Source organism: Pleurodeles waltl, chromosome 3_1 (genome assembly GCF_031143425.1).
Source record: "Pleurodeles waltl isolate 20211129_DDA chromosome 3_1, aPleWal1.hap1.20221129, whole genome shotgun sequence".
Taxonomy (NCBI): domain Eukaryota; kingdom Metazoa; phylum Chordata; class Amphibia; order Caudata; family Salamandridae; genus Pleurodeles; species Pleurodeles waltl.
In genome coordinates, this window is record NC_090440.1 from 1,634,857 (window position 1) to 1,653,408 (window position 18,552).

Genomic DNA, 18,552 nt, shown 5'->3' on the forward strand with positions numbered 1-18,552 from the left:
CTAGGGGGGAATTCATGATTTGCATTCCACTTTCTTAGTATATGGTTTGTGTTGCCCCTAAACCTATTTTCTCCCATTGCCTTCTATAGCATTTCCTATTGTTTGCATCCAGAAGGACCATTGTCTCTAAGATATTGTTGGCCTTGTGTCACCCAAATAAACTACCTTTATTTTTGGTAACACTGAGTATTGTCTTTACTTGTGTATAAGTACTGAGTAACTATAAGTGGTATTGCATGAGCTTTGAATGTCTCCTAGTTCAGCCTAAGCTGCTCTGCTATAGCTACCTCTAAGCTGCTAGAACACTACTACATTTCACTAATAAGGAATAACTGGACCTGCTATAGGGTGTAAGTAACCAATGTACCCACTATAAACCAGGCCGGTCTCCTACAGGATATCAATCCGTTTTAATTTTCCAATATAAATTCCACGGTCTTTCAACTTATCCTTATTGTTAAAAGTATTTCATGCATTTTCAGTGTAAGCTAAATGTATTTCATTAGCAAATTTAATTTTGGGACACTTTCCCTTCATCAGGACGAACAGCATTCCATTTCTAGTAAAGAAAAACATATCTTGCAGTAAAGATCAACATGCTATCTGGGCTATTTCAAAAGATGCCTGAATCGAAAGAAAGCATCTTCCCACTGTAGAATGATAGTGAGACCAGCTGTGGTTTACATGATCTCCCCACTATTCTACAGACATCTTTGCCAGGTTAATAAACACAATAAACTAGAATAATATCAACCATCTGTGCCCTCCCCACAATATTTTCTTTACCTCCTTTACACCCTCTCATCGGAGACATTTGGAACTGCTATTTGGCTGTGCTAGGGCCACAGAAAAAATAAATAACATAAAAAGGAAAAAATGAAATAATAATCAAAATAAGGATATAAACAAATACCTGAGAGCATGTCTACATTAAATTATATTGTGAGGTAAAAACATAAACAAAAGTTGACTATGTAGATTCAATACTTAAAAACAAACGATTTACTGTGTTTATTAAATAATGAAAGATATGATCTTTAATTAATGTTGCAATAGGTTTTACACAAAAATGTTTCTCATGTACAAAGAAAGGATGAAAAATATGTATTTTTGCTCTCTCACATCAAAGATGTCCTGTTAAGCAGCAGTCAGTTTGAAACCATGCAAGCAGGAGGTTCCAGTCTCTGGCTCTTTCCCTGAGAGGCAGGATACGATTCTCCTCCACGGTGATACTCAGCCATTGTCCTTAGCACTTAGGAGAAGATTCAGAAAGAAGCAAGCATTAGTTACCTTGGAATAACAACACATTAAGATGGTATCTATGCTGTCCCAAATGCTGTGGTTGAGGCAGAAGTTAGACCTCAGTAAGACTCATTTGTTAGTTCAACACACCAGACCAAGGAGGGTGATCTAGGGAAGCAACAGAGTCTAAAGCCCTGTGATGAAACAGAGTGTGACTAGTGATGAAGTATGTAAAAAACAGCTGTGTAGAGTAATGTGTTACCTAAAGCTTGGTCACAATGGACGTCTGTAGATACAGACACTAAGGAAAGTTGTAGGAGTTTGACCACTGAAGGCCAGACAGGTACAGAAATCCAAGAACAACCAGAAAAAACAAAAGAGGAAAACCCAAGGCCGACTGAAACAAGAGCAACCATTGCATCATGACAAGTTGCTAGAAAAGCAACAAATGCTTGATTGATATAAAACTTACCAATGTGTCCAGAAATATTTCATGGTCCCCACTTATGGATCACAATATCCATTAGTTTCTCTCTTGAGATTGGCAAGATGCTTGGATAGGGTTCAGTAGTGGGACTGCCCATGAGGGCTTTCCTTTGTTTATCCCTGTTAGGAGGTGCCTAAAACATTCTGTTTATCCTGATTGATGGATTCTTATAACAACGAGCGCGATGGGCTGTGTTTGCACCCAGAGTGATGAGGTCTGCATAACACCAGGTGGTGCTTGGGTTTCTTTCTCTTGTTGAACATTTTTTACAAATAAGGAAACTAACAGGAAAATACCTTATACAAATCACCCATGGAGTCTGGGCATGTAGGGTCCATTACCCCACAACTCTGAATTCCCTCCTTGGTATGGAACAAGTGGGGTTACTAATGGGCAAGGAGACGAGTAGGGTTGGGTGCAAGAGAGAGGGACATTATGAGAACAATGATTAGTTCTGAGTTGCTTTAATCTTTATAACCATTGATTTGCTGATCAAGGCTTGTACCCTTTTTGATCCAGGCCCAGGTGACCTTCCATGATGTTTCTGCTTATTTTTCGGAAGAGGAGTGGAGGTTATTGCAGGATTGGCAGAAAGCACTCTACAGCAATGTGATGAAGGAAATTCACCAAGCTTTGATCTCACTGGGTAAAGTTGAAAAGCTTTCCTCCTTCTACAGATTTCATGATATACTATTTATCTGTGTGTTCCAGACTTATGTTACTTTACAGATTTTGCCCTAATTTGACAAATTATTCACCTAACATAGTGAGTCTGTGCATATCCATAAGATTGACTGCAGCTGTCTTTAATCTGCACATTGTGTCGCTGATTGAACACGTAGAGTCTAGTTCTCATCGTCAGGACAAAGGACTCCTTAGAGTAGTTCCTCAGCCACAGCAATGTCACAAGACTGTATGTTTGAAGGAACAGACTAAGAGCAGGTGATCTGTCAATCACGTAGTTGAGCTGAGAGTTTTACTGAGGACCAGAGTAAGACACAAATCCCATAATGTGCAGGGTTTAAACATGAGAAGTGTTGGTGCAGACAACAGTAGGTGGTGAGTTGTAAGGGTGGTTAACATAGCGCAATGGCTTAGGTTATTGCTGTTTGGTTGTTGAATTGAGCTAGTTGTCAACTAGTGCAGGATTGCCGGTAAACAGCGTTTTAGCTGCTGCTACCCTGGGAAAGTCCAGTGATGTGGATATGGCATTAAAAAGCAGAGGGGAGAGAAAAGAGGCCTATCAAGCATAACAAGTTATAGGAGAAAAGGAGAATGAGGCACAGCCTTGGAGGCCTGTTTGGCCCTGGTAGGTACATCATTTGCTAGGTCAAGGCTGAGTGGGACACTTTCTCTGTTGTCCGCTTTCTCCGCTGTCAGAAGTGCCCTTTTATGGACCACGTCTAAGGTGCAAGAAGTGTCATGACTAGAAAGCATGGTGTGAGTGCCATAGTTTTAGAAACTGTAACTCATGTGGCAAGAAGGGCCTTCTCCATTTCATGCTTCAGAAGCAATCCGTAACCATATGTGTCATTGGTTGAATTTCACTCCAAGACATTTTGAAAGTGTATGAAAACAATTCTCTAATTCATTTGGTAATGGAAATATGGTAAATTGCCATCAGCTGCTATATTCGAGAGACTTGAATGTAGTATTTTTAGGAATGAAGAAAATATGAACAATATAACAGTAGCTGTGTGCCCAGGACTGGAAGTTTACCCATAAGCCAGATCTGGGTCTTTCACTGTACAAGGTAGGAGTTTCACAAACTAGAACATGTCACCTGACCTCAGAGGTGGCAGTAGAGAACTCTGTCCACATAGGACTGAGGCTTTATGGATCCTCAAGCTAAGGGCAGTTGAAAGAGGCATTAACATAGATCCTGAATACTAGTACTTCTTGGGTAATGCTATGATGTGTTATGTAGATTTGTGTGGTGCAGCTTATCACCCTTCAGGTTATCCAGGCACTGGAGCAGGAGCGTAAGCCTGGCGGTGCTCCTAGTTGAAAAGCCAGGTCTTCAAATTCTGATTGAAGTTCAAACGTGGAGTGGTAGTCAAGATGTTTGGAGGATGTTCATTCCCGTTTTTGGTGACGATGAAGTAGAAAGCACACACTCCTGTCTTGCTTCTGGGGATGACTGAGTTACTGTGAAAATGAATATTCAAATTCTGACCCAAAGTTATCAGCCTCTGTTGTCAGCAGATGCCAGTATATCTTCAGAACCATATTTGAACTATGTAAGCTACTTACCAGTTAATTCCTTCTTTACATACACAGCATATGTCTCTGATTTTGCTTTACTTGTTCTATAATGATTCTGACACTGTCGTTTGAAGGAGTTCTTACTATGTGCTTCTTTTAAACATGTCCTAACTCCTCTTAAATTGGAATTTTATAGATCTCATCTTTGTGGCTACTGATAAGCAATGTCACCCGCACTAACAGCATAATAGTTCAAATACAACTTTATGTCTTATCTGTCAAAACACGATTTACTGTGGATGCTCTTTGCGGTTTCTTTTACAGGTGTGGAATGTGCATGTCATTTTACTTCCCAGATGTGACTTATGTTTACATCACCATTGATCTTTGGCACAAGCGTACTAGCCACTTAAACATAGTGGGGTTTCTTGGTTTCACTGCCATGTGGGGAATCTCGGTATGTCCCCTACTTTCTTTACAAACTCCTATGGCAGTGGTTCCCAAACTGTGCGCCGCGGCTCCTTGGTGCGCCGTCAAAATTAGCCAGGGGCGCCGCACACAGTCTGGAAACCACTCGGAGGTGCTTTTAATCGGTAGCTTTTCACCGTGGTTTTGGAAACAAAACCCCCTGCATTAATTATTGTGACCAGCGGAGGGCGCCAGAGTACCATTAATAATATCCCTATGACAAAAGAAAAGAAACCATTTAAAATAAATGGTTTTCAGGAACCTGAACGAGAGAATTAAGAAGTCAAACTGTAAATAGTGTAGGTACAGGTACAGGCTGGGATTACGTTCCCCCACCCGCCAAAAAAAAGTAACATAATGGGGAGGCGTGGCCAACACGGCCAATAGGTCAAAGGAGCCGGGGATCGAAAAAGTTTGGGAACCACTGTCCTATGGTATAAACAGGATATGGAACCCCACTGCACCACAATGCCCAAGCAGAACAAGAACACACAAGGGACACCATTTCCAAGGGACTAGCCATTGATTGCGAAGCTCACGATGCTGCAACGCTTTGAGTTACTAGACCGGTGCATACTTAGGATTTTTTATTGTTAGGCTTTTCTTCATAGTTTGGGAGTTGCATTGCATGCAACAACTCGACGCACATGACCGAGTCTTAAGTCAGCTCACCGGGTATGTTGGGTCAACTGCACTTTCAGCAACACAGCCATTGCTAATGACTCTTAACACATTAGTTTATATCCCATTCAGTTGAGGTTTTGTTGTATGAAGTATCTGCTGTTGTAACACCACGGTCGTTGTATTAGACCGTTGTCCCACTGTTAACAACTGAACAACACCACAGGTATCGGCCTCACATCCATGACGTACTAGTTGCCAATAGCTAGCTCAACCTTAATTTACGCTCCCCAGGTCTTTGTACATTACTTACTTCATTTTATGTACTTAAGAGCCCGTCTCTCCAGAGTTCCTGTACTTTACTACGCGAGATGCTACACAGCTTCACCGGTGCTTCTCTGTGAGAAAGTAGCCTCTATCAAGCATGGTTACCCCCACTTTTGGCCTGTTTGTGAGTGTGTGTAGGAGGCTCGCCTGCCTTGTAGTGGGTACCTGATGGTACTTACACCTTGTGCCAGGTCCAGTTATCCCTTATTAGTAGATTAGTAGTGTTCTAGCAGCTTAGGCTGATAGAAGGTAGCTATAGTAGAGCAGCTTAGGCTGAACTAGGAGACATGCAAAGCTCCTACTATACCACTTATATCATATAGCACAATATCATAAGAAACACAATACTCAGAGTTACTAAAAATAAAGGTACTTTATTTTAGTGACAATATGCCAAAAGTATCTCAGAGGATATACTCCCTTAGGAGGTAAGTAAAATACACAAAATATACACACAAACCAAAATCAGGTAAGTAAACAGTTAGAAAAGTAGTGCAAACACTGTAGAATACAATAGGATGCAATAGACCTAGGGGCAACACAAACCATATACTCTAAAAGTGGAATGCGAACTGTAGGAGGCTGGCCTGGCTTATAGTGGGTACCTGAAGGTACTTATACCTTGTGCCAGGTCCAGTTATCCCTTATTAGTAGATTAATAGTGTTCTAGCAGCTTAGGCTGATAGAGGTAGCTATAGTAGAGCAGCTTAGGCTGAACTAGGAGACATGCAAAGCTCATGCAATACCACTTATATCACAAAGGTACTATATCATAAGAAAGACAATACTCATAGTTACTAAAAATAAAGGTACTTTATTTTAGTGACAATGTGCCAAAAATATCTCAGTGGATATACTCCCTTAGGTGGTAAGTAACATTCACAAAATATACACAAATAACGAAATCAGGTAAGTAAAACAATCAGAAGTAGTGCAAATGCTGTAAAACACAATAGGATGCAATGGGACTAGGGACAACAAAAACCATATACTAAGTAAGTGGAATGCGAACCACTTAGGGACCCCTAGGCTGGTGTAGTGTGTAGAGGGTCGCTGGGAGTGTAAGAAAACACTGAGGGTGTCCAAGATACCCCACCCCAAGTCCCTCGAAAGTAGGAGTAAAGTACTGCTATTTCCCCAGAAACCCACTAAAGTCGTGATAGAGGATTTTGCAAAGACCACAACAGACTGCAAAGCACTGAAGACGAATTCCTGGACCTGAGGACCTGTAGAGGAAGGGGACCAAGTCCAAGAGTCATGAAAGTGTCCAGGGGGGTCAGGAGCCCACTACATCCCGGATCAAGAAACCCCGTTCAAGAAATCTGAGCACGGCGATCATCTCAACACAATAAAAGAGAGTCCCATGAAGCCGGTGGTCAACTCAGCGAATTGAGCAATGCAGGACGGACTGCTGGGGATCTTGGCTATGCTGTGCACGAAGGATTCCTTGCAAAAGTGCCCAGAAGCCCTAGCAGCTGCAGTTCACGCAGTATACAGGATTACCGTCTGGCAGGGGGAGGAAAGGACTTACCTCCACCATATTTGGACAGAAGAACCACTGGACTGTCGGGGTCACTTGGATCCAGCTCCTGTGTTCCAGGGACCATGCTCGTCAAGATGAGAGGGGACCCACAGGACCAGTGATGCAGAAGTTTGGTGCCTGCGTTAGCAGGCGGAAGATTCCGTCGACCCACGGGAGATTTCTTCTTGGCTTCTAGTGCAGGGTGAAGGCAGACAGCCCCAAGAGCATGCTACACCAGGAAACAGTCAAGAAAGCCGGCAGGATTAGGCGCTGCAATGTTGCTGGTAGTCTTCTTGCTACTTTTTTGTGGTTTTGCAGGTGTCCTGGAGCAGTCAGCGGTCCATCCTTGGCAGAAGTCGAAGAGAGAGATGCAGAGGAACTCTGATGAGCTCTTGCATTCGTTATCTGACGAGAAACCCACAGGAGAGACCCTAAATAGCCCTCAGAGGAGGATTGGCCACCTAGTCAGGTAGGCACCTATCAGGAGGGGTCTCTGACGTCACCTGCTGGCACTGGCCACTCAGAGGCCTCCATTGTGCCCTCACACCTCTGCATTCAAGATGGCAGAGGTCTGGGACACACTGGAGGAGCTCTGAGCACCACCCCTGGGGTGGTGATGGACAGGTGAGTGGTCACTCCCCTTTCCTTTGTCCGGTTTCGCGCCAGAGCAGGGACTGGGGGATCCCTGAACTGGTGTAGACTGGTTTATGCAAGGAGGGCACCATCTGTGCCCTTCAAAGCATTCCCAGAGGCCAGGAGAGGCTACTCCTCTCAGGCCCTTAACTCCTATTTCCAAAGGAAGAGGGTGTAACACCCTCTCTCAGAGGAAATCCTTTGTTCTGCCTTCCTGGGACTGGGCTGCCCAGACCTCAATAGGGCAGAAACCTGTCTGTGAGTTGGCAGAAGCGGTAGCTGCAGTGAAAACCCCAGAGAGCTATGTTGGCAGTACCTGGGGTCCATGCTGGAGCCCCGAGGATGCATGGGATTGGCACCCCAATACCAGATTTGGCAGGAGGGGACAATTCCATGATCTTAGACATGTTACATGGCCATATTCGGGGTTACTATTGTGAAGCTACATATAGGTATTGACCTATATGTACTGCACGTGTGTAATTGTGTCCCCGCACTCACAAAGTCAGGGGAAATTGCCCTGAACAATGTGGGGGCACCTTGGCTAGTGCCAGGGTGCCCTCACACTTCGTAACTTTTCACCTAACCTTCACTAAGTGAGGGTTAGACATATAGGTGACTTATAAGTTACTTAAGTGCAGTGTAAAATGGCTGTGAAATAATGTGAACGTTATTTCACTCAGGCTGCAGTGGCAGGCCTGTGTAAGAATTGTCTGAACTCCCTATGGGTGGCAAAAGAAATACTGCAGCCCATAGGGATCTCCTGGAACCCCAATACCCTGGGTACCTAGGTACCATATACTAGGGAATTATAAGGGTGTTCCAGTGTGCCAATTAGAATTGGTAAAAATGGTCACTAGCCAGCGGTGACAATTTTAAAGACAGAGAGAGCATAAGCACTGAGGTTCTGGTTAGCAGAGCCTCAGTGACACAGTTAGGCACCACACAGGGAACACATTCAGGCCACAAACTATGAGCACTGGGGTGCTGGCTAGCAGGATCCCAGTGAGACAGGCAAAAACTAACTGACACACAAGTAAAAATGGGGGTAACATGCCAGGCAAGATGGTACTTTCCTACACAACCCCCCTCAAATGAGAGACAATAAAGCTAACCTTGCCCAGATGAGTCTTCATTGTCTAAGTGGAAATATCTTGAGAGTCCATTGGCAGTGGAATGGGTACTCCCAGGTCTATGTTCCACTGTATAGTCCATTCCCTGTAGGGAGACCACCTCAACAATTAAGGGTTTTCACCTTTCATTTGTTTTAGCCATAATAGAGGTTTGTGGTCTGTCTGAACAATAAAGTGAGTACCAAACAGGTATGGTGTAGGAGGCTGGCCTAGCTTGTAGTGGGTACCAGAGGTACTTACACCTTGTGCCAGGTCCAGTTATCCCTTATTAGTGTAGAAGAGGTGTTTCTAGCAGCTTAGGCTGATAGAAGGTAGCTATGGCAAAGCAGCTTAGGCTGAACTAGGAGACATGTAAAGCTCCTACTATACCACTGGTGTCATATGCACAATATCATAAGAAAACACAATACACAGAAGTACTGAAAATAAAGGTACTTTATTTTTATGACAATATGCCAAAAGTATCTGAGTGATTACCCTCAGTATGAGGATAAGATATATATATACAAGATATATGTACACAAACCAAAATTATGCAGGTAATAGCAAGAAAAGTAATGCAAGCAGTGTAAAGTTACAATAGATTGCAAAAGGAGCACATAGGTATAGGGACAACACAAACCATATACTCCAAAAGTGGAATGCGAACCACGAATGGACCCCAAACCTATGTGAGCTTGTAGAGGGTTGCTGGAACTGTAAGAAAACAGTGAGGTTTAGAAAAATAGCCCACCCCAAGACCCTGAAAGGTAGGTGTAAAGTGCACCTACTACCCCTAGAGAGCACAGAAGTCGTGATAGGGGGATTCTGCAGGAAGAACAAACACCAGCAATGCAACAACAGTGGATTTCCGGACCTGAGTACCTGTAAGACAAGGGGACCAAGTCCAATAGTCGCGACAGTGTCGAGAGTGGGCAGGAGCCCAGGAAATTCCAGCTGAGGGTGCAAGGAAGCAGCCACCGGTTGGAAGAAGCTTGGAGTTCTGCAAGAAAGAAGAGGACTAGGAATTTCTCCTTTGGAGGATTGATGTCCCATGTCGCGCAGAAGCTTGCAGGGGTGTTCCCACGCAGAAAGACCGCAAACAAGCCTTGCTAGCTACAAGGGTCGCGGTAGAGGTTTTTGGGTGCTGCTGTGGCCCAGGAGGGACCGAGATGTCGCCACTTGGAGGAAGAGACAGAGGGGGCGCACAGCAACGTAGGGAGCCCTCACAGAAGCAGGCAGCACCCGCAGAAGTACCTGAACAGGCACTTGGAAGAAGAGTTAACCGGAGTCCACGCAAAGTCACAAAAGGGAGTCCCACGACGCCGGAGGACAACTCAGAAGGTTGTGCACTGCAGGTTAGAGTGTCGGGGACCCAGGCTTGGCTGTGCACGAAGGAAATCCTGGAAGAGTGCACAGGAGCCGGAGCAGCTGCAAATCACGCGGTACTCAGCAATGCAGTCTAACGTGGGGAGGCAAGGACTTACCTCCACCAAACTTGGACTGAAGAGTCACTGGACTGTGGGAGTCACTTGGACAGAGTTGCTGAGTTCCAGGGACCACGCTCGTCGTGCTGAGAGGGGACCCAGAGGACCAGTGATGCAGTCTTTTGGTGCCTGCGGTTGCAGGGGGAAGATTCCGTCGCCCCACAGGAGATTTCTTCAGAGCTCCTAGTGCAGAGAGGAGGCAGGCTACCCCCAGAGCATGCACCACCTGGAAACAGTCGAGAAAGCCGGCAGGATGAAGTGATACAAGGTTGCTAGTAGTCGTCTTGCTACTTTGTTGCAGTTTTGCAGGCGTCCTGAGCAGTCAGCTGTTGATTCTTTGGTAGAAGGTGAAGAGGGAGATGCAGAGGAACTCTGATGAGCTCTTGCATTCGTTATCTGAAGAATTCCCCAAAGCAGAGACCCTTAATAGCCAGAAAAGGAGGTTTGGCTACCAAGGAAGGAGGATTGGCTACCAAGAGAGGTAAGAGCCTATCAGAAGGAGCCTCTGACGTCACCTGCTGGCACTGGCCACTCAGAGCAGTACAGTGTGCCACAAACACCTTTGTTTCCAAGATGGCAGAGGTCTGGGACACACTGGAGGAGCTCTTGGCACCCTGGGAGGTGCAGGTCAGGGGAGTGGTCACTCCCCTTTCCTTTGTCCAGTTTCGCACCAGAGCAGGGCTGGGGGATCCCTGAACTGGTGTAGACTGGCTTATGCAGAGATGGGCACCATCTGTGCCCATCAAAGCATTTCCAGAGGCCGTGGGAGGCTACTCCTCCCCAGCCCATCACACCTATTTCCAAAGGGAGAGGGTGTAACACCCTCTCTCAGGGGAAATCCTTTATTCTGCCTTCCGGGGCCAGGGCTGCCTGGACCCCAGGGGGGTAGAAACCTGTCTGAGGGGTTGGCAGCAGCAGCAGCTGCAGTGCAAACCCTGAAAATGCAGTTTGGCAGTACCCGGGTTCTGTGCTAGAGACCCGGGGAATCATGGAATTGTCCCCCCAATGCCAGAATGGCATTGGGGGCCAATTCCATGATCTTAGACATGTTACATGGCCATGTTCGGAGTTACCATTGTGACGATGTACATAGGTAGTGACCTATGTACAGTGCACATGTGTAATGGTGTCCCCGCACTCACAAAGTCCGGGGAATTTGCCCTGAACGATGTGGGGGCACCTTGGCTAGTGCCAGGGTGCCCACACATTAAGTAACTTTGCACCCAACCTTCACTAGGTGAAGGTTAGACATATAGGTGACTTATAAGTTACTTAAGTGCAGTGGTAAATGGCTTTGAAATAACATGGACATTATTTCACTCAGGCTGCACTGGCAGGCCTGTGTAAGAATTGTCAGAGCTCCCTATGGGTGGCAAAAGAAATGCTGCAGCCCATAGGGAGCTCCTGGAACCCCAATACCCTGGGTACCTCAGTACCATATACTAGGAAATTATATGGGTGTACCAGTATGCCAATGTGAATTGGTAAATTTAGTCACTAGCCTGTTAGTGACAAATTTGGAAAGAAGAGAGAGCATAACCACTGAGGTTCTGGTTAGCAGAGCCTCAGTGAGACAGTTAGGCATCACACAGGGAACACATATAGGCCACAAACTTATGAGCACTGGGGTCCTGGCTAGCAGGGTCCCAGTGACACATAACAAACATACTGATAACATAGGGTTTTCACTATAAGCATTGGGCCCTGGCTAGCAGGATCCCAGTGAGACAGTGAAAACACCCTGACATATACTCACAAACAGGCCAAAAGTGGGGGTAACAAGGCTAGAAAGAGGCTACTTTCTCACACATGGTCTCAACTTTTTCAGTGCCCAGACCACAGCAAAGGCCTCCGTCTCTATGGCAGACCAACGCTTTTCTCTAGAGGTCAACCTTCTGCTGATAAAAGCAACAGGTTGATTCTGGCCCTCAGTGTTACGCTGTGATAGCACTGCCCCCACCCCTAATTCTGAAGCATCAGTCTGGACTATAAACTTCTTGAAGTAACAAGGGCTTTTTAGGAGAGGTGCAGAGCACATGGCCTGTTGGAGATCACCAAAAGCCTTTTGACAGCTAGCTGTGCACACTACCTTTTTAGGCATCTTCGTAATAATGAGGTCATTAAGAGGAGCTGCAATGGAGCCATAGTTCTTAATGAACCTCCTATAGTACCCTGTGAGGCCTAGAAAGGCTCTCACCTGGGTGTGAGTTGTAGGGGGAGCCCATTCCATAATGGTCTGGATCTTCCCCTGCAGTGGTGCAATCTGTTCCCCACCTACCAGGTGGCCCAGATTAACCACTTACCTCTGCCCCATCTGGCACTTTGAAGCCTTGATAGTGAGGCGTGCCTTTTGCAGGGCCTCCAAAACTTTCCATACGTGGACCAGGTGCTCATCCCAGGTGGAGTAAAAGACAGCTATATCATCTAGCTATGCTACCCTGAAAGCTTCCAATCCTTGCAGGACTGTGTCCACCAACCTCTGAAAAGTGGCAGGTCCATTCTTCAAATCAAAGGGCATCACAGTGAACTGATAGTGGTCTCCAATGGTGGAAAATGCAGTTTTAGGTTAAGCATCTTCTGATAATTTAATCTGCCACTACCCTGCAGTTAAATCAAAAGTGCTTGGATACTTGGCAGAAGCTAGTGTATCTATTAGCTCATCTGCCGTGAGTATAAGGTGAGCATCAGTTTTGGTTACTTGATTGAGTCCTCTGTAGTCAACACAAAACCTCATTTCTCTTTTACCATCTTTACTGTGAGGTTTTGGGACAAGCACCACTGGGCTAGCCCATGGGCTTTCTGAAGGTTCAATCACTCCTAAGTCCAACATCTTCTGTACCTCTTGTTTAATGCAATCCCTGACATGGTCAGGCTGCCTATAAATCTTACTTTTGACAGGTACACTGTCTCCAGTATTGATTGTGTGCTCACACCAGGTAGTGGTACCTGGGATTAGTGAGAAGAGGTCAGAAAATTGGCCTAGGAGATTTACACAGTTGTCCTTCTGCTCAGCAGTAAGGCAATCTGCAAGCACCACTCCCTTCACTAAGCCATCAGCTTCAGTGGTGGAGAAGAGATCAGAGAGAGGGTGTAGGAAAGTACCATCTTGCCTGACATGTTACCCCATATTTCACTGTATATATGTTGTTTTAGTTGTATGTGTCACTGGGACCCTGCCAGCCAGGGCCCCAGTACTCATAAGTGTGCCCTGTATGTGTTCCCTGTGTGATGACTAACTGTCTCACTGAGGCTCTGCTAACCAGAACCTCAGTGGTTATGCTCTCTCTTTGCTTTCCAAATTGTCACTAACAGGCTAGTGACCAATTTCACCAATCCACATTGGGATACTGGAACACCCTTATAATTCCCTAGTATATAGTACTGAGGTACCCAGGGTATTGGGGTTCCAGGAGATCCCAATAGGCTGCAGCATTTCTTTTGCCACCCATAGGGAGCTCTGACAATTCTTACACAGGCCTGCCACTGCAACCTGAGTGAAATAACATCCACGTTATTTCACAGCCATTTACCACTGCACTTAGGTAACTTATAAGTCACCTATATGTCTAACCTTTACCTGGTAAAGGTTGGGTGCTAAGTTACTTAGTGTGTGGGCACCCTGGCACTAGCCAAGGTGCCCCCACATTGTTCAGGGCACATTTCCCGGACTTTGTGAGTGCGGGGACACCATTGCACACGTGCACTATACATAGGTCACTACCTATGTATAGCGTCACAATGGTAACTTCGAACATGGCCATGTAACATGTCTAAGATCATGGAATTGTCACCCCAATGCCATTCTGGCATTGGGGAGACAATTCCATGATCCCCCGAGTCTCTAGCACAGACCCGGGTACTGCCAAACTACCTTTCCCGGGGTTTCACTGCAGCTGCTGCTGCTGCCAACCCCTCAGACAGGTTTCTGCCCTCCTTGGGTCCAGCCAGGCTTGGCCCAGGAAGGCACAACAAAGGACTTCCTCAGAGAGAGGGTGTTACACCCTCTCCCTTTGGAAAAAGGTGTCAGGGCTGGGGAGGAGTAGCCTCCCCCAGCCTCTGGAAATGCTTTGATGGGCACAGATGGTGCCCATCTCTGCATAAGCCAGTCTACACCGGTTCAGGGATCCCCCAGCCCTGCTCTGGCGCGAAACTGGACAAAGGAAAGGGGAGTGACCACTCCCCTAACCTGCACCTCCCCTGGGAGGTGCCCAGAGCCCCTCCAGTGTGCTCCAGACCTCTGCCATCTTGGAAACAGAGGTGCTGCTGGCACACTGGACTGCTCTGAGTGGCCAGGGCCAGCAGGTGACGTCAGAGACTCCTTCTGATAGGCTCTTACCTGTGTTGCTAGCCTATCCTCCTTCCTAAGTAGCCAAACCTCCTTTTCTGGCTATTTAGGGTCTCTGCTTAGGAGAATTCTTTAGATAACGAATGCAACAGCTCATCAGAGTTCCTCTGCATCTCTCTCTTCACCTTCTGCCAAGGAATCGAACGCTGACTGCTCTGGACGCCTGCAAAACCGCAACAAAGTAGCAAAGACGACTACTGCAACCTTGTATCGCTGATCCTGCGGCCTTCTCAACTGTTTTCCTGGTGGTGCATGCTGTGGGGGTAGTCTGTCTCCTCTCTGCACTAGAAGCTCTGAAGAAATCTCCCGTGGGTCGACGGAATCTTCCCCCTGCAACCGCAGGCACCAAAAGACTGCATCACCGGTTCTCTGGGTCCCCTCTCAGCACGACGAGCGTGGTCCCTGGAACTCAGCAACTCTGTCCAAGTGACTCCCATAGTCCAGTGACTCTTCAGTTCAAGTTTGGTGGAGGTAAGTCCTTGCCTCCCCTCGCTAGACTGCATTGCTGGGTACCGCGTGATTTGCAGCTGCTCCGGCTCCTATGCACTCTTCCAGGATTTCCTTTGTGCACAGCCAAGCCTGGGTCCCCGACACTCTAACCTGCAGTGCACGACCTCCTGAGTTGTCCTCCGGCGTTGTGGGACCTTCTTTTGTGACTTTGGGTGAGCTTCGGTTCACTCTTCTTCGTAGTGCCTGTTCCGGCACTTCTGCGGGTGCTGCTTGCTTCTGAGTGGGCTCCTTGTCTTGCTGGGCACCCCCTCTGTCTCCTCAGGCAGTTGGCGACATCCTAGTCCCTCCTGGGCCACAGCAGCATCCAAAAACCCTAACCGCGACCCTTGCAGCTAGCAAGGCTTGCATGCGGTCTTTCTGCGTGGGAACACCTCTGCAAGCTTCTTCGCAACGTGGGACATCCATCCTTCAAAGGGGAAGTTCCTAGTCCTCTTCGTTCTTGCAGAATCCACAGCTTCTACCATCTGGTGGCAGCTCCTTTGCACCCTCAGCTGGCATTTCCTGGGCTCCTGCCCACTCTCGACACTGTCGAGACTCTTGGACTTTGTCCCCTTGTCTTACAGGTACTCAGGTCCGGAAATCCACTGTTGTTACATTGCTGGTGTTCGTTTTCCTTGCAGAATCCCCCTATCACGAATTCTGTGCTCTCTGGGGGTTGTAGGTGCACTTTACACCTACCTTTCTGGGTCTTGGGGTGGGCTATTTTTCTAACCCTCACTGTTTTCTTACAGTCCCAGCGACCCTCTACAAGCTCACATAGGTTTGGGGTCCATTCGTGGTTCGCATTCCACTTCTAGAGAATATGGTTTGTGTTGCCCCTATACCTATGTGCTCTCATTGCAATCTATTGTGACTGTGCATTGCTTGCATTGCTTTCTATTGCTATTACTGCATATTTTTGGTATTGTGTACATATATCTTGTGTATATTTGCTATCCTCATATTGAGGGTACTCACTGAGATACTTTTGGCATATTGTCATAAAAATAAAGTACCTTTATTTTTAGTATATCTGTGTATTGTGTTTTTTTATGATATTGTGCATATGACACCAGTGGTATAGTGGGAGCTTTGCATGTCTCCTAGTTCAGCCTAAGCTGCTCTGCTAAGCTACCTTTTCTATCAGCCTAAACTGCTAGACACCTCTTCTACACTAATAAGGGATAACTGGACCTGGTGCAGAGTGTAAGTACCCCTTGGTACCACTACAAACCAGGCCAGCCTCCTACATTGGTTGTGCAGCGGTGGGATAAGTACTTGCAACTACTTGCCACTTTGTCATTTTGTAGTTTTCATAAGAGAAAAATATACAAAACAAGTTCAGTGTATGTACACCTAACCAAAAAGTTTTGCTTTTCTTCTCTTACTCTATTGCTAAGTGCTGAAAAGTAGCTCTAAACTTTCAAAAAGTTTCTTAAAAAGTTGAAAAAGATTTGTTTCTGTTCCTTAAAAAGTTCTGAAACTTTTTCTTTCTTTTTCTGTCCCTTAAACCTTTTCCTATCATGTCTGGTACAGGTCAAACTCTGGATCTGGCCAGGACAGCTTATGACCACCTTAACTGGAAAGGTGTAAGGAGTCTCTGCATTGATAGAGGTTTAGGGATAGGGAAGAATCCCTCTAGAGAACTGTTGGTTAATATGCTCATTGAGAATGATAAGGCCATAGCTGGCACATCAGGTGACAGATTAACTGATGGTTCACACTCTGACTCTGGGGTAGCCCCAGCAAAAGTGTTAGATGGGAACCTTCCCAACCTGCCCCTTAGCAGGCAACCTAGTATGGCTGGTACTAATGTGAGCTCTCATCACAGTAGGGATGTCACTCCTTAAGGGCAGGTTGTTAGGGTGCCATCTGTTAGGGACAGGTCTCCCTCTGTTCATTCACATCATTCTTCTGTGTCTAAGCATGCCCAACCCACCCACCCTGACGACAGAGTGTTCGTAAGGGAACTCAATAGATTGAGAGTGGAAAAGTCCAGGCTGAAGCTTAAAAAGCAACAGCTGGATCTAGACAGGGAAGCATTTGACTTAGAAAAAGAAAGGCAGAGGTTGGGGTTTGGACCCCATGGTGGCAGCAGCAGTATTACAGATAGTAATCCTGTAAAAGAGCATGATTCTAGGAATCTGCACAAGATAGTTCCCCCTTACAAGGAGGGGGATGACATTAACAAGTGGTTTGCTGCACTTGAGAGGGCCTGTGTTGTACAGGGGGTCCCTCAAAGGCAGTGGGCTGCTATCCTATGGCTATCTTTCAGTGGAAAGGGTAGGGATAGGCTCCTTACTGTGAAGGAAAGTGATGCCAATAATTTTACAGTTCTAAAGAACGCACTCCTAGATGGTTATGGCTTAACCACTGAACAGTACAGGATCCAGTTCAGAGAAACCAAAAAGGAGTCTTCACAAGACTGGGTAGACTTTGTTGACCATTCAGTGAAGGCCTTGGAGGGGTGGTTACATGGCAGTAAAGTTTCTGACTATGAAAGCCTGTATAACTTAATCCTGAGAGAGCATATTCTTAATAACTCTGTGTGATTTGTTGCACCAATATCTAGTGGACTCAGATCTGACTTCTCCCCAAGAATTGGGAAAGAAGGCAGACAAATGGGTCAGAACAAGAGTGAACAGAAAGGTTCATACAGGGGGTGACAAGGATGGCAAGAAGAAGGATGGTAAGTCTTCAGACAAGGGTGGGGACAAATCTAAAAATGAGTCTTCATCAGGCCCACAAAAACACTCTGGTGGGGGTGGTGGGTCCAAATCCTCTTCTAATCAAGTAAAGAAACCATGGTGCTATTTATGTAAAGTAAAAGGCCATTGGACAACTGATGCCAGTTGTCCAAAGAAAAGCACCAAGCCTCCCACTACTACAACCCCTACTGCTACACCTAGTGCCCCTAGTAATAGCAGTGGTGGTGGGAGCAAACCTACTAATAGCCAATCCAAGGGAGTAGCTGGGCTCACTTTTGGTAATTTAGTTGGGGTTGGTCTTGTTAGGGAGACCACAGAGGCTGTTAGTCTCTGAAGGTGCCATTGATTTGGCCACCTTGGTTGCTTCTCCCCTTAATATGGATAGGTACAAGCAACTTCCCCTAATAAATGGTGTTGAGGTTCAGGCCTACAGGGACACAGGTGCCAGTGTTACCATGGTAATAGAGAAACTGGTCCACCCTGAACAACACCTACTTGGTCACCAGTACCAAGTGACTGATGCTCATAACAACACTTTTAGCCACCCCATGGCTGTTGTGAATCTCAACTGGGGGGAGGGGGGTTACTGGTCCAAAGAAAGTTGTGGTTGCCTCAGATTTACCTGTAGACTGTCTACTAGGGAATGATTTAGAGACATCAGCTTGGGCAGAAGTGGAGTTGGAGGCTCATGCAGCAATGCTGGGCATTCCTGGGCATATTTTCGCTTTAACAAGGGCTCAGGCTAAAAAGCAAAAAGGACAGGGTGACTTGGATCCTAGAACAATGGACCAAGTGCTCCCTAAAGCTAGGGTTAGTAAAGGTAAATCACTACCTACTATCCCTCCCTCTACAGTGGATTCAACTTCTGAGGAAGAAGAATTTCCACCCTGTGCAGAACCTTCACCA

General features: G+C 46.2%; 1 protein-coding gene across 1 annotated transcript in view; it reads left to right on the forward strand.

The window, feature by feature from the left end:
• LOC138285943 (zinc finger protein Xfin-like) overlaps positions 1–18,552 on the forward strand; it is a 664,541-nt gene that overhangs the window by 340,447 nt on the left and 305,542 nt on the right. The window contains exon 12 of the mRNA XM_069226463.1: positions 2,249–2,375. Coding sequence (XP_069082564.1) covers positions 2,249–2,375 — 127 coding nt within the window. The remainder of the gene's footprint in view (positions 1–2,248; positions 2,376–18,552) is intronic.